Below are 14,431 nucleotides of genomic sequence, written 5' to 3'. Positions count from 1 at the left end.
AAGTCCTTAACCAGACGTGGCTTTGAACAGCCACCATTGATGCAATTGCTCTCTCTAGAGAGTCGGTCGTGTCAAGACAAAAACGAATGGCGAACATTGCCGCATCTCTTCCATCTGATACTGCTTTGGAGAGGATGGCCCAGTCCTCCTCCGGGACCCATGGCAGCACTAGTGCAATCGGTTTCCACAAAGTATAGGAATAACGGTCAAATAAGTATGTGGTGTTCACCAACTGCAATGCAAGGCTGGAAGAAGAAAACATTTTCTTGCCCCAACTATCCAGCCTCTTGGATGCTCTATCCGGGGGTTAAGAAGGGATGTGCCTTGGGAGGTAGAGGCTTGGTCCACCAAGCTCATCGGGGTAGGGTGGTTGGTGAGTAAATTTGGCTCGCCCGGTCCGGGGCGATTTACTTTTGGCATTTATCCTATTCACAGGAGCCCCTGAGCTGGGCTTGGACCAGGTTCCCAGTGGGACATTGGTTAAATTCCTTGTTGAAAGGCAGCTGGGATTCTGAGGAGGAGACACCAGGCTGCAGACCTCTGTCAAGATATTCGTCTTGAGTGCCACGGAAGGGAGCTGAAGGCCCAGGACCTCTGCTGCCCTTTGCACCACCATAGCATATGATGCTCCCTCCTCTGTAGCCACAGTAGGAGAAAAAAGCAGGGCAGAATCTGGAGAGGTATCCAGTCCACTGGCCTCGCCCAATTACTCATACCAGTCCATTTCCTGATAAGGCTGGTCTTGACAAGGGTCCAGCGATTCCTCCCAATCTTCCTCCATTCCTAGTCCTTCAGAATAGGGCTGAAGAAATGACCAAGAACCTAAGAGTTCTGTCAAAAGAGTTCTGTCCGGCGCCAATCTGGTCATGGGTCGTCGGGGATAAGAATGGGGCTGACGCTGCTGGTGGGCGCCGGGATTCTCAGCACCGGGACTGGCGCCGGGGAAGATCGCATGGTACAACCGGCTTCAGTCCAGATCCATCGCTGGATTCATGGGGGGTCATCGGCACCGGGCTGGAGATGCCAATGCTGAACCCGATGGGGTCCCTTGGGAGCCTCCGGGACTCCCAAGGGACTCAGTAGGGTCAGACCGCCCAAATATGAGGCACATGACATCATAAAACTCCTTAAGCGGGGCGGGGGCCGCTTCAGTGCCTGGGAAGGCTGGGAAGCGCAGAGTCGACCCAGGGGCAGGAATGCACCATGACTCCTCTGTCGCCTCTGTTGACGGACGGGCAGAAGTCAAAGCACGCTGTTTTTTTGTGCTTTTTACTTGACCGACTCAACAACTTTGAGTGGGAAGATAAAGACTTAGGACTCCCCGAGCAGTACCCGGACCTTCTTCTAGTCCAGGACCATAAACAAGACCTCTGGGGAGAACGACGCAATACCGAGCACCGGGCTGCAAGCAAGGTGGTGCCTATGTCACAACGCCTCTGATGACGCCATCACATGGAGCCGACCAACACCACCTACCGGCACACAGGGGTATTGCCTTTATTTGGGGAAATGAATGAATGTCAAAATTTCAGTTTGGTGCAATAGCAGGCAGTTAACCCAGTATCCTTTGAGTATGTGTGGGCTGATTTGCCTGTGTCTTGGTAGCTATAAAAAAGAAACATGTATAGCAAAAACTGAAGTATCATGGTAATTTCAAGAGCAGGCCATCTGAATCCTTTAAACCTTCATTTGAAGGTTTGAACTCATGCTGTGGCTCCTTTCAGCACTCTTAGACTGCACCTGCATTCTATGCTGCCAGAAGCTTTTTTGTACCTACTGGTGAGAACTGATTAAGTGGCCCATCTGACTACATGTAAGAATTTGTTCCATTAAAGTGGAGCGTCTGAGAAAGGTCTGAAGCGGCACATGAGCCTTAGTTTAGGACAGAGAAAGGCTTACATTCTAGAAAATGGGTACAAATGTAATAGATTGTGCTCTGCATTCTCTGCTAGCTTCCCGGTTTTTGAAATAATTACTTTTGGGGAGGAGTAAGGGCACGTCACTTGCCAAGCACTACTCTGATATATCGGTAAACAAAGCAGTTACTCCAGTATTGGAAATTTCATAGATTCACATGCTTGAACCATTTCCCGGCGTCGAGATGGGAGACTCCCACCTCGACTAGGGGAATGATTCAAGCAATTCGAATCTATGAAAGATTCCAATACTGGAGAACTACAGTTAGAGATGAGTAACTTATTTCCTTACTGTTTCTTGGTTTGAAGTTTTACAATTCCCAGAGACTAGCATCAACATTGGAATTGTTAATTTTAAGTGGCTGTAAGTAAATAATTGACAATTTAATAAAATCGACCATAAATTATTACAAAAATGTTTTCAGTAAACCTACTGAATCAATGAATAGGCTAACATTTCTTTAATTTGTGGTGCTTCTGCCCTTCTGGCCTCTCCCTTTCCTCTTCCCAACACCATTGACTTGTGGTTTTACTCATCCCTCAGTTCTTTACCCTACTATTCACTTTCTCTGCCTTTTGTTACACATTTAATGCTTTCCAATTTCCTATCACCTACTCTTTCTGTTTATATGCAGGAGTATTCAGATCCTGGCCAGGTGCTGAAGGACCTTGACTCTGAGAGCCAGGAAGTTGAATTTTCTGAATACTGGAAGATAATCGAAAGGTTTGCCAATGATCTAAAGAAAGAAGCAAAGAAAAAGCGTTGATAGAGCCAGGCTACAGCGCAAGATCTGGAGGAAGGCAGTCACGCGCGTGGAAAAGATGCTGACAGAGCTTTTGTAGAGAAGAGACATAGAGGAGGAAAGACAGATGGACTAGTCCACCGTGGAACCATGAGGTTTCAAGGATGAGCTGTTCCTTGGGGCAGGAGTAAAGTCCGTGACTTTCCCTCACTTTGTGACCCCTCTAAAAGTTCTTGCTTTTAAGAACATCTCTATATGCCAATACAGTATGGTTCTCAGGAAGGACCATCAAAAGCATAATATGGAGGATTTGCTTTTTCCGTGTATGGTAACCGCCAATAAAGCGGTTTCTTAAATTGTATATGCGTTTTTCATGTTTTCCATATTTTTCTTTTAGACCCACCATCCTTGCTTATCATTGTCAAAACAATTAGATACTGGCCCAATGTTTCTAGACAGTGAACAATGTATGCTTGGGGAGGCATTCTAGGTCCCTGAGGTCTTCCCAGCATAAATCCTAGATAATTCTAAGGGCCTTGTTCTGAAGGGCTAGGTATAAACGGGGACAAAACCACACTGGGAAAGTTCATTTACCACATGGTTGTGGGATTTGCCCAGACAGTGTTTGTGCCAGATTCAGATTGACTTGTGAAGGGAAATAATGCCTGGACCAATTTCTCCAACCTGTAAAGTTGCAAAGCATTCCACTTTGTACACGCTTTTGGTGGCGCCTAAGCCACCAGGTAATTACTGGAGGGATTTGTGTGGCCAAAACCCTTGGTCGGAGCTCATTTGCACCTGATTGCTGATTTTACAATATACAAATATCATTTGCCCCCAAATACAGATTTATTGTGATATTCAGAAGGAGGCTATTGAATGTACAGTCTGAAGAACATTGAACAGTAGACAGACCCCTTGAAGACCAACGAGCGATATGGGGCAATAATGGCGGGTACAGAACTCCTCTTTAGGCCTGGGTGGAGTTCGCGGAGTGAAACTTTGTGAAGTGACAAAAGAGCTCCGCCAAGCTACGTAGAGTTCTGCGAGCGGGGAAGTGCGTTACCATGCACCGTTCACGCAGATTTTTAGCGCCTGGTGTTTGTCACACACTGTAAAATCAGCGCAAAGTGCGCCATGCACAGTGTAAGAGGGTGCTGCTTCTTTCTGCCACTCGAGTTGAAGTTCTTTTCGAGCAGCAGCTTCCTCAACGTGAACGGAAAGGTTCCTCAATGCGAGCGGTAGCGAGCATCCGCGACCGCCCGTGTTGAGAAATCTCGCTGGGAATCGGTCTAGGGTTGGATTTTCCTCACCCGCCAAATTACCGTTGGTGAGCGAGGAAGCGAGGCCGATGCCCCTCCCACCACCGACCGGGGCTTTAACTACACCTTGCGCCTCACGCTCCGCGGGAGACGCTGCGTATAGCTCGAGTGGGACGCTGCAATTAGCTCGAGTGAGGTTGCTTTGTGGCTGCTTTGGGGCTTGAACGGCTTCGAGAAAGGAATTACCACCAACATCTTGCACCTCCCGCTTCGTGGGAGACGCTGCGGCCATCTGTCATCCAGGCTGCTTGGGGCGCTAGCCAATACCGCCACAAGGACCACAAGGCCCAGGAGGCATTGGGTCCAACGTGCTGCCAAGGCCCCTCCTACCACCTAGTATTTATTGGAGTACTCTCTCCCGCGTCGCGGGACGAGCCGGGCCAAGCCCGGGCCAAGGGCGGGCCCGTCTGTGCCCGTCCGAGACCGGAGAGGGCCGGGTCGGACCAGGTCTCTTGATTTTCATTCTTAGAGCTAAGTGACTAAGTGAATGCCATTGGTTGTGTCTGACACATAAATTTGTTTTTTAAACTCTGCATATACTGTAAACTTTAATATCTTAGTACACTCTATTTAGTCAGTAACTTCACGGGTAGAACAATGGGGAAAAAGAAGGTGTTGAGTCCGGGTGTCCTAAGGCCAAGTAATGACACACAGCAGACCCTGTTAAGTTATTTAACTGGCACGGTAGGCGCCATTGAAAAACAGATACAGTCGGTTGAGGAATCACTTGAAGAGACATCCTCTAGGTTAACCCATGAGTCATCTGGTCCCTCGGAACTTATCCTAGTAAATCAACATTAATCCATCCAATGGATGTATCCAATACGACTCTGATGAGCTCCTGCTCATCAGAAATGACTCCCCCACACAACCTCCCCAGAAAAAACAAAGAAAACCACCAACAAATGATATCCAACTCCCTCTACAAGATATCCCAAAAGTTGTAGTACATTCTACAACTACAACTAGAACAAAAAAGAAACCTAATTCCATTTCACAGGGGAAGAAACGCATAGATAAAAGCAAAAATCAACTGAAACATAAGGAGAGATTAAATAGTAATTCGACACCACAAACTGACTCTGAGCAAAGTATACACAAGTTGACATTATTAGTCGAGAGACTGGATTTATATGTGAGGGTCAGGCTAGACCAGCTAGCTGAAAGAATGGAGAAAATAGAAAAGTTATTAGTTAATAAATCTCCAAACCCTAACCTAGCATCATTGTCAAAGCCCACCTCTGACATACTTTCATCTAGTTCATCGCCTAACCTTCACCCTTCAAAAACAAAGGCTAGGCTGTTGAATATGCCAGCATCTTCCACAGAACTCATAGCTCAGACTGATTCTGCTCCCAAAAAGCTTCAGGAAATTAGAGCGTCTTCTTCTCATAAATTACAAACCACGTGCAATACTTTAAATACTACACATTCTGGGGAAACACAGGCGCAACTTCCTAATGCTCACCACTACCCTAAACAATTGCATCCTCCAATCCATACCCATTCTGTTCCATCAAATGCGGATAGACATTTAGATCTTCCACCAGAGGCCACTCCCTACATCATTGTTCTGGGAAATGTACCTAACACTCAAGCCTGTAATAACGAATCATGGCTAACGCTTAAGAACAAATCTCTACACTGGCTAGGTAATAAGACTGGCCTACATAGAGAACTATTCGAGGAATTTAAGATGGTCAGACGAGTGCAGTGGGTGGGAGCACGGGAGAAGACTTTACCCGGTGATTGTGTGGTATTGACGTTTAGCTCAGTAAGGTTAGTAAAGGAAATTTTGTGGAGAGGAGCAAATTCAATGGCTGATCCCATGGGGATAAATATATTACCATTGGGATTTTTTTATCCACCAATAAATAATACTTACCGACCCCCTAAATGGGGACCAACCCCCAGGGCTCAATGGCATACTTATACCATTGCTACCCATAATAGATTTAACGCTCTTTCAGGGCTGGATAATAACGATTGACTGAATCAAGAAGATAATATAATGGGAAAGGCATTAATAGAGAAAAGCATTGCGGCACCCAATGAACGTGCATCGTCAATCATAGGGAGAACAGAACATTGTCAAACATCTACAACCCGTAGCTTACCCGCCCTGGGCACTCTATCAAAACCAAATAATAAAGCCTCATTAAAAGATAATATAAAGTATCAAGTAAAAAAGATTCTACCTGTTCAGACTACGGTCCCGGTGCCAAAAACATCTGCCCCACAACTTCACATTATTTTTTGGAACGTAGCGGGCCTTTCCTCGAAACATGCCAACGAGAACTGGTTAGATCTAGTAAGGCAGTATAATATAATTTGCCTCCAAGAGACTTGGCTTAGTTCCCCAATCCACTTGGTGGGTTATAGGACATATTTCTCAGAAGCTATAAGATCGAGCTCGGGAAGATGTAAGGGCGGCCTAATTATATACATATCAAATACATTGGTATGCGAGGAAATAGCCCCATTGAAGATGGAAAAAAACTATCAGATTGTGCTGTTACAAGTAAATAGGCGATCTATTTCCTTTTTAGTAAATTTCTATAATAACTTGAATTCAACTGATCTAATCCTTGTGCTAAATGAGGTTTCCTTTTTATTACAGGACCTACGAACAAAAGATATTAATAATTCTTTTTCCTTAATTTGGGGCGGTGATTTTAACCTACATCTTTGTAAAAAGAGCAGAACCAATAACTGTGGTATTCAGGATGATGAGGAGAATACCTTAACGCATTTTACCCATATAGCTGAGGGCAATCGAATGAACGAGATTATGACCGCAATAGAGGTGGGATTTGCAAATGAGCTAATGACCCCACCAGTCACATTTCCTCAACATTTAATGGGAGAGTACTGAAAAGTTTAATAGATTTTATCTTAGTCTCAACAAGCATGGCATCTACTATCCATGCATTCGATACAATTAATAATGTAATAAGTGATCACTTCCCCATTAGCCTAGTTCTACTGATACCGACTTATATGGAGGAATTAAAGTATTTGAATTTGCTAGACCAGCAGGCCCTAAAGCTAGATAGACTGAACGGCTTTACACTAAAATGGGGAAAGATTGATCAAGAAATTGTAACGACTAAAATAGTAAAGCAAACTCTGTCGTCTATTGAAAACTGTCTCGATCCCTCGGGCACTCCGAAACAAGTACTGTTAAGTTATAATGTCATCGTTCAAAGTATTGAGAAAGAGTTAACCAGAAATCAAACAAAAACTAGAAAAATAAGAAAGGGCTGGTTTAACTCCAAATGCACAAAAACTTATTCACAGTTAAAAAATGCCCTAAGCAAGAAAAACAGGGACAGAGAGGAGGTCAAAAGACTTAGAAAGGTATACGCCCTAGCCCTAAAAACCCGGGAAAAAGAGATAAGAGATGACCTATGGAGTCAACTTTATAATAGCTGCATTATAAAGGACAGCTCAACTTTTTGGCGAATAGTGAGATCCCCTTTCCTTTCCGGAAAATTCGAAACACTGACATTAGACGTCGCTATAGACGCAAAGACTTGGGTGAATTATTTTTCTCAAATTTTTACACAGGAAGTAGATCAGGGAACAGAACAAGTACAGTGTTTGAAACAAGTAGAATACCCGATATCTCTAGATTTTACACACGAGGAGGTAGTACATGCAATAAAAGCATCGAAGTCGGGGAAGGCACCAGGACCCGATGGGGTCCCAGTGGATTTGTTTAAATATAAGATAGACCTATGGTCCCCGATCCTCACTAACGTGTTAAAAGCTGCTAAGGAAATTGGTTTAATTGAATCTTGGTCAACTTCAATACCAGTGCCCATATTCAAAAAAGGAGATCGGAACAGTCCATCTTGTTATCGACCCATCTCACTCCTGGACTCGCTCGGGAAGGTGGCTGGTCGAATCCTTCTCGAGTGAAGCCAGGAGTCACTCCATTGCAGAGATAGCGCCGCCGCCCCGGGACTGCAACTCCCGGCTGCCTCAGCGGCGGCGCTGCATTTCCACGCACCACAAGCGCCAGGAGCGCCTACAAACAGCGCTCTGCTTGGCGGAGCAGGGGGGAGGCAAACTTAACGGTGCTGGGGGACGAGGGGAGTCCTCTTCAGCCGCCGCCACCGCCAGGAGTCACTCCATTGCAGAGATAGCGCCGCCGCCCCAGGACTGCAACTCCCGGCTGCCTCAGCGGCGGCGCTGCATTTCCACGCACCACAAGCGCCAGGAGGCGCCTACAAACAGCGCTCTGCCTCGCCTCGCGGGACGCGAGCGGGACGCCGGGCAAAGGGCGGGCCCTCTGTGGCCAGAGGAGGACGGGACGGGGCACCCCTCTTTACATCACTCCGGACCTCGGAGTAGGATCACACGAAAGACATAAGGTACTGTTATTTATTGCTACTCCCCAGGCTCCTTACATGCTTCTGCAGAGCCTAAACACAGCTGATTCGTTACGCAGCCGTTCAATTCAGTCCCAATTGTAACTGGCAGAATCCTTGTGCTATGACTCTTTGGGAGGGGGAGACCAGAAATACTCCGTCCCAGAGACACTCGCTTAAGGGGACAATGGACTATTTCGTTAATAGGGTAACTCTCCCCATTTTAAAAGAACTAGAGAGAATAGAACGATCCCCCGTTATGGAATGTCACCCTAGTATATGTTCGCCTCCTGATGCTGTACCGAGCTTATCCCTTTTTGATGAATTAAATGAAATATGCAAGACTACATACGTCCCTGTGGATTCAGGTAATATGCAAATCAACGCTCCTACTTGCACCATAGCACCCATTAGTTCTGAGCCCTGTAGCCAATCCCAATCTCAACTAATTAATAACTCCCAGGCTACTCTTCTTTCTGCACAATCTGAGTCAATTCTCAAACCTAAAGGGCGACCACAGATTTCCTCCACCAAAAGGAAGAGAGTTGGGGTAATACAAATGGGGAGTCAGGCAAAGCAACAGAAACTAAAACCCAAATCTTCAATGCCCTACACTCCCATCACTGTCAGTACTGCCCCTACAGCACCCGCTGAGGCTTCTCTATTGGCCTCAATTGAAAGTATGTTGGTAGCGTTAATATCACCCCTGATAGAAAAAGTAATCAGCTTAGGGGATAGGCTCAAGGGTGTCGAGGATGCGATTAAGGCTAACTCGCCACCCACAAAAAATCTGCCAGAACCTTCCCAGTCACAGCACCCATCTGCCACAGAAACACCTGAATCCGTCACACAATCCAAGACTACCCACAATCACCTAGCCTACCCACAAAAAACAGCTCTGAACCTCCCGAAAGGAGGCTCAACTACTCGGAGCTCCTATTACAGATTAGGGCCAAACAAAGCATCTAGGTTGCATAAGGGGCTATGGGCAAACAATGAGAATACGTCACACAAAACTAATCTCCTACATTGGCCACCGGAGGCCGTTCCTTTTGTGTGCGTCCTCGCAGGAGCACCAGAATTGACCAAAGGGAAAAATGAAAGCCAACAGGAGCTAACAAATAAAGTCACGTTCTGGCTAAGCAAAAATAGACCTCTGCCAACCAACATCGATGGTACTATACTATCTGTCAGAAGGGTGGGCTGGCTAGGACCTTTACCAAAAGACATTCCAGGAGATCTGATACTGGTAAAATTTAGGAGCAAATATGTCATCCCACATCTCGATTTATGGCGGCCACAAAGAGGGGATGGACCCATTTCCACCTGGAGCATTACTGATTTTTACCCCAGAACACTATATGTCCCGTCTCTATGTCAATAAGCGCAAAGTAATCACATGAGGGGTAGATTGGGACTTCTTTGGAGCGGCTATTTTTCCCCACTTTTAATTACTTTGGACCACTCTTGGGTCAAATCCTGATTAACTAAAAAGCATGGTCAGAGACACTGCTTGCTTTTCTTTTTTATATTTTACTTACGTGAGACAATGATTATGTGATTTCCTTTTTGCAATTTTAACCCTTGGCCTATGTATACATTGTGTATATTGTCTTTCTTTTTCTTTTTAATTAATGTTAATTTCTTTTTTGATGAAGTAATTTTTTATTATGTGATCTGACGTACTTTTATGGTTATGAAATATAATCGAATAAAGTCTTTGATGATGATGATGATGATGACTCTAGGAATGGACAACCGATCAAAAAGTAATCTCGGATTTGCAGTATGGGTTCCGAGAGGGATTGGGCACAGTTGACCAGGCTCTGAATCTGACCCTGCTGATAGGAAAGTATGTTCCAGCGAAAGGGGGCTCCCTACATATGGTTTATGTTGATTTGACCGCAGCTTTTGACTGTGTTAGTCACTCAAAACTGTGGTCAATTATTTTACAATTGGGAGTAGATCCTACACTAGTGAATTTTTTGCGAGAATTATACACAGGGGCCACAGCAAGAGTCAGGTATGGAACTAAAGGAGAGTTAACAGAGCCCCTCCGGGTAGAGAGGGGGGTCAGACAAGGATGTGTTCTGGCCCCTTTCTTATTCACCCTCTATATCAATGGACTCGAGGTGGCAATGCTGGAAGGGAGCAAAGATTTGCCCGCTATAGGTCGTCGGCAAATTCCAGCGTTATTATATGCCGACGACGCGGTAATTTTTTGCAAGAACCCCATTACAGCTCCAACGGGTCTTAGATAAATACTGTATGTTCATGACAAGTTTGAACCTTAAAGTAAATATAAAAAAAACATTTGTGATGCATGCTGGTTTTGGGAAAAAAAGCTAAAGACATAATTGTCAACAATGCTGTATTAGACTGTACAACAACATATCCCTATTTAGGGATCCTAGTCGATAATAAGCTCAAATGGTCAGAAGCCATTAATTCAAGAAAACTATCATTCTTGAGGGCCACTACGGCATTAGTAGCGTTTGCACAGAAACTGGGAAATAAATCCCCTACAGAAATGCTAAAGCAAAATGTGTGAGTGTTGCAATTTACGGGGCGGGGGGTTGGGGATATGCAAATGTTGACCAGTTACAGAAAGTTGAAAATTCCTTTCTAAGGTATCTACTTGCAGTCCCCAAGAGCACTACAACGTATGGCTGTCATCTGGAACTGGGGTTGGACTATATATCCGACATAGCAAAAATCGAACCAATCATGCTATGGCAACGGATTTGGTCCACTGACCAGTGTGAGCTAACAAGATTACTTGTCCAGGATTGTATGACCCTCGATAATATGGAGAAGATTAAATGGCTGGCATATGTCAAGACATTTTTTATTGATCTAGGCTCTCCGAGATTTTTTACCGAGCCCAAAACGATAGCTGAGATCTCAAGAAAAGAGTTAAAAAATGCTTGTTTAACACATTTGGGCCAGTTGCGACTAGCAACCGAAATAGGGAAATCGTCTGTGCAACACCACGTATTAGCTCAGACTAATATTAGTATTCAACCATATTTAGTGTATAATCTAAACCAGTTTGAAAAATTTTTGTTGACTCGTTTTAGGTTCAACATCCTGCATTGATTGATTTCTTTCCCACTCCAGAATGACTGGTCTTCGACCTTACCCCTCTGCCCTTGTGATTCCATTTCTACACAATCTACTATCCACGTACTCCTTTTTTGCAAATTTTATGTAATACCGCGTAGGCGATGGATAGTTCCTGTACTGAAAGTATTAGGCATACAGAGTGTCGGCCAGCTTTTTTAGTGCTCCAGTACTTGGAAAACGAATCATACGCTAAATCTATAGCCTGCTTTTTAAAATTTTGAGTAAAGCTTCGCCCCAATCTGTGATAAAAAATAAGATTAAATATAATTACATACAGAAATCCAGTACATTTTAGTTGGAATGATGAGGTTTAATATGATGCATCTGCAATAGAATCAACTGATGAAATTGTAATTACATTAGAGCTCCTGTATTTTTTAATTGTTAAAGAAATGGTCAAAATATTTTACATTCTTTTAAAACTGTAAATATTGTATTTTTTATATGAACTTTTATGGTCTTCTTACAATTATGGAAAACGAATAAAGCTGAATTGAATTGAATTGAATGCTGATTTGCCAGCACTTACATATGTCACTGTTGCTGTTCTACCATGCTTCATGAATATGTTCTTTCCCAGGTAACCATGTCACTTGCCTTCTTCCCTCTTAGTCCCAATGGCTCTGTGTGCTGTTTTGCCAGCGTCTTCACCAATCCATATTGTTCTTCAAGAGTATCTCTGTTACTGATGCAGAGGTGCAACTCACAGTCGCTGTTTGCGCCAAGTACCCTTGTTGGCGTCTTTCCCTTTTCTCAGCACCCATGTGTCCCTTACACCTATTATACAGCATCTGCATGTGCCCATGCTGCTGTCCCATAGTGCTTTGTGTCTGCTGTCCTCCCACCAATAGAAACTCTCCCAGATTCTATTTCCCCATATGATGTTTTGCTCCAAGCGTACTCTCCTTATATGCTTCAGTGCCTCATGTTCCTGTCTTCCTGACAGTAATGTATCTTCCCATCACTCCACTACGGATTTCATTCAGCTATGGATCTCACTTGCTTCAAGTGGGTCACTAGGTTATTAACGAAAGCATCTCTATGACTAAATGACTGTAAAGATCATCATCCAATCTCAAATGGCCCTGTTCAGATAAAGCTGTGGGAATAAAACTGCTACCCTGCAACACCTGGGGCCTCATTAGGATGACGGGCGCCACCCTATCGGCATTCTGGACCGCCCGCTATAAGGGCGGGGGTCCCGTTGGGGGAATTAGGATGTGCCCGCCACAGTGGTGGGCACATCGTTCATTTTTAGCATTGTGGCAGGTGGTGCACTCTGCACCGCCCGCCACAATGCTAAAAATGCATTTTTTCGCATTTGCATATACAAAGCGGCAGGCACCGCGTGGTGCCTGCCGCTTTGTACATGCAAATGAAGGGGGGTACCATAGGTACCCCTCCCTGTGCACCCCCACCTCGGCCTTCACCAGGGGGGCCACCCAAAGCAAAGACCGCCTGCCATAAGTGAGGAAAATGATATTTTGCCTGACCAAAAATGTCCACTACATATACCCTATGTTACATATATGTGCATGTCACCCATGCATATTTCTCGTAGTGGCCTGAATCACTAGGCCTCTGCATTCATGTCCTGCATTAGAAATGCCAGTCATCAAAGTCTCCCAAACGTTAAGGTAGCATAAGGCCCATGTATTTGCAGTTCATGACTCCTGACACACTGAAGCTGCAGTTACGTCCCTCTGACCTCGCATACTTCTAGCTCAGCCGAGAGAAGCCCAGCAAGAGGCCTGCCAAGACAGTATTATGAATAACAGTTATCTGTTTGCTGTACAGAGTGGCATCCCTGCCCGGTGAGAAAAAGTAAACAGAACCCGTCCGAGGGAGATAGGGCCTAGCCATTCTGTCTCCATCTAAGTGAATTACAGTGCTTGCACCCATAGAAAGCTCATGCAATGAACGAATAAATATGCTTTTTCTATATTTCTAGTGATGAACAACCTTTTGCTTCAGATAATACATCCCCTATCATATCAGATTGTACAAGACGTGCTCAAGTCGCCTTGACACAAGAGATCTCTCTACTAGGTTGAAAGTCAGCTTCCTCCCAGTTACACGTCAATTGCACGTCATGCTCAAAGTTGCACAATTAGGGCATAGTTCCAGCTAGCTATCCAAACTCCTCCTAAGTACCCACCCACCTATGACACCTACCTATCACCTACCTATGACTCATCAAAGTACACACCCTCATGTACACCCACATGTTCTTATCTCATTTTCTTTCTTGCTCTGCTTAGCCTATGTACAAGAAATGTATATATACTATGTTCAGTAAATAATTGTTAGATTACTCTTCCTGAACCTCAGTGGTGATGGAACATATTCTCCCTTTGACTCGAGTTATTGGAATAAAGCCCATTTAACTTGGACACCACGGATCCTGTCTCTCATTTGATGCATGATACTTTGTTAATGCCTAGAAATTCTGCCAGGGTAATATTTTATTTACCACATAATTTGGCGCCCTTACAGGGACATATCTCTTCCCCCACTCGCCGGAGTTGTGGGTCTAGTCTTTGCCCCCTTCTACAGCCGTGACGGACTTCAAGTGCGCACGCCATCGGGTTTTCCCGCTACTCCCTCAGGCCCAGGAAGAGGACGGACTGCGACCAGGCATCCATGCGAGGCGGTGAGGAACGCGGATCGTCTCAACCAGAGCCCAGCCCGTGAGAGAGCAAGGTCCGAGGTCTCCAGAGGTCCACCTGTTCCAAAGCGTAGTCAAGTCAAGTTTCCGAGGCCTTCAAGTTTCAAGTTCTGCTTTCCCGGTGAGTACCACTATGGGGAATGCATCAAGTTCAAGACGGGCTCATTTTAAATGAGAACGGTCAAGACGGGCCCACGGTAAAACGTGGGAACGGTCAAGACGGGTCCACGGTTAAACGTGGGCCCGGTAAAGACGTGTCTCATTTCTGAGACCGGTATGG

The 14,431-nt window shown here is 45.0% G+C and overlaps 1 protein-coding gene across 3 annotated transcripts in view; it reads left to right on the top strand.

Moving 5' to 3' along the window:
- Positions 1–3,020, top strand: part of LOC144797646 (uncharacterized) — a 38,490-nt gene extending 35,470 nt beyond the window's left edge. For all 3 annotated transcript variants that reach the window (XM_078668349.1, XM_078668348.1, XM_078668347.1), the window contains exon 5: positions 2,552–3,020. In XM_078668349.1, the coding sequence (XP_078524475.1) occupies positions 2,552–2,683 (132 nt within the window). In that variant the 3' untranslated portion in view covers positions 2,684–3,020. The remainder of the gene's footprint in view (positions 1–2,551) is intronic.
- The last annotated feature ends 11,411 nt before the right edge of the window (positions 3,021–14,431 follow it).

Source organism: Lissotriton helveticus, chromosome 12, assembly GCF_964261635.1.
Source record: "Lissotriton helveticus chromosome 12, aLisHel1.1, whole genome shotgun sequence".
In the NCBI taxonomy this organism is placed as follows: domain Eukaryota; kingdom Metazoa; phylum Chordata; class Amphibia; order Caudata; family Salamandridae; genus Lissotriton; species Lissotriton helveticus.
Note: the sequence above shows the minus strand (reverse complement) of the source record. Positions and strands in the feature narration are given on the sequence as shown.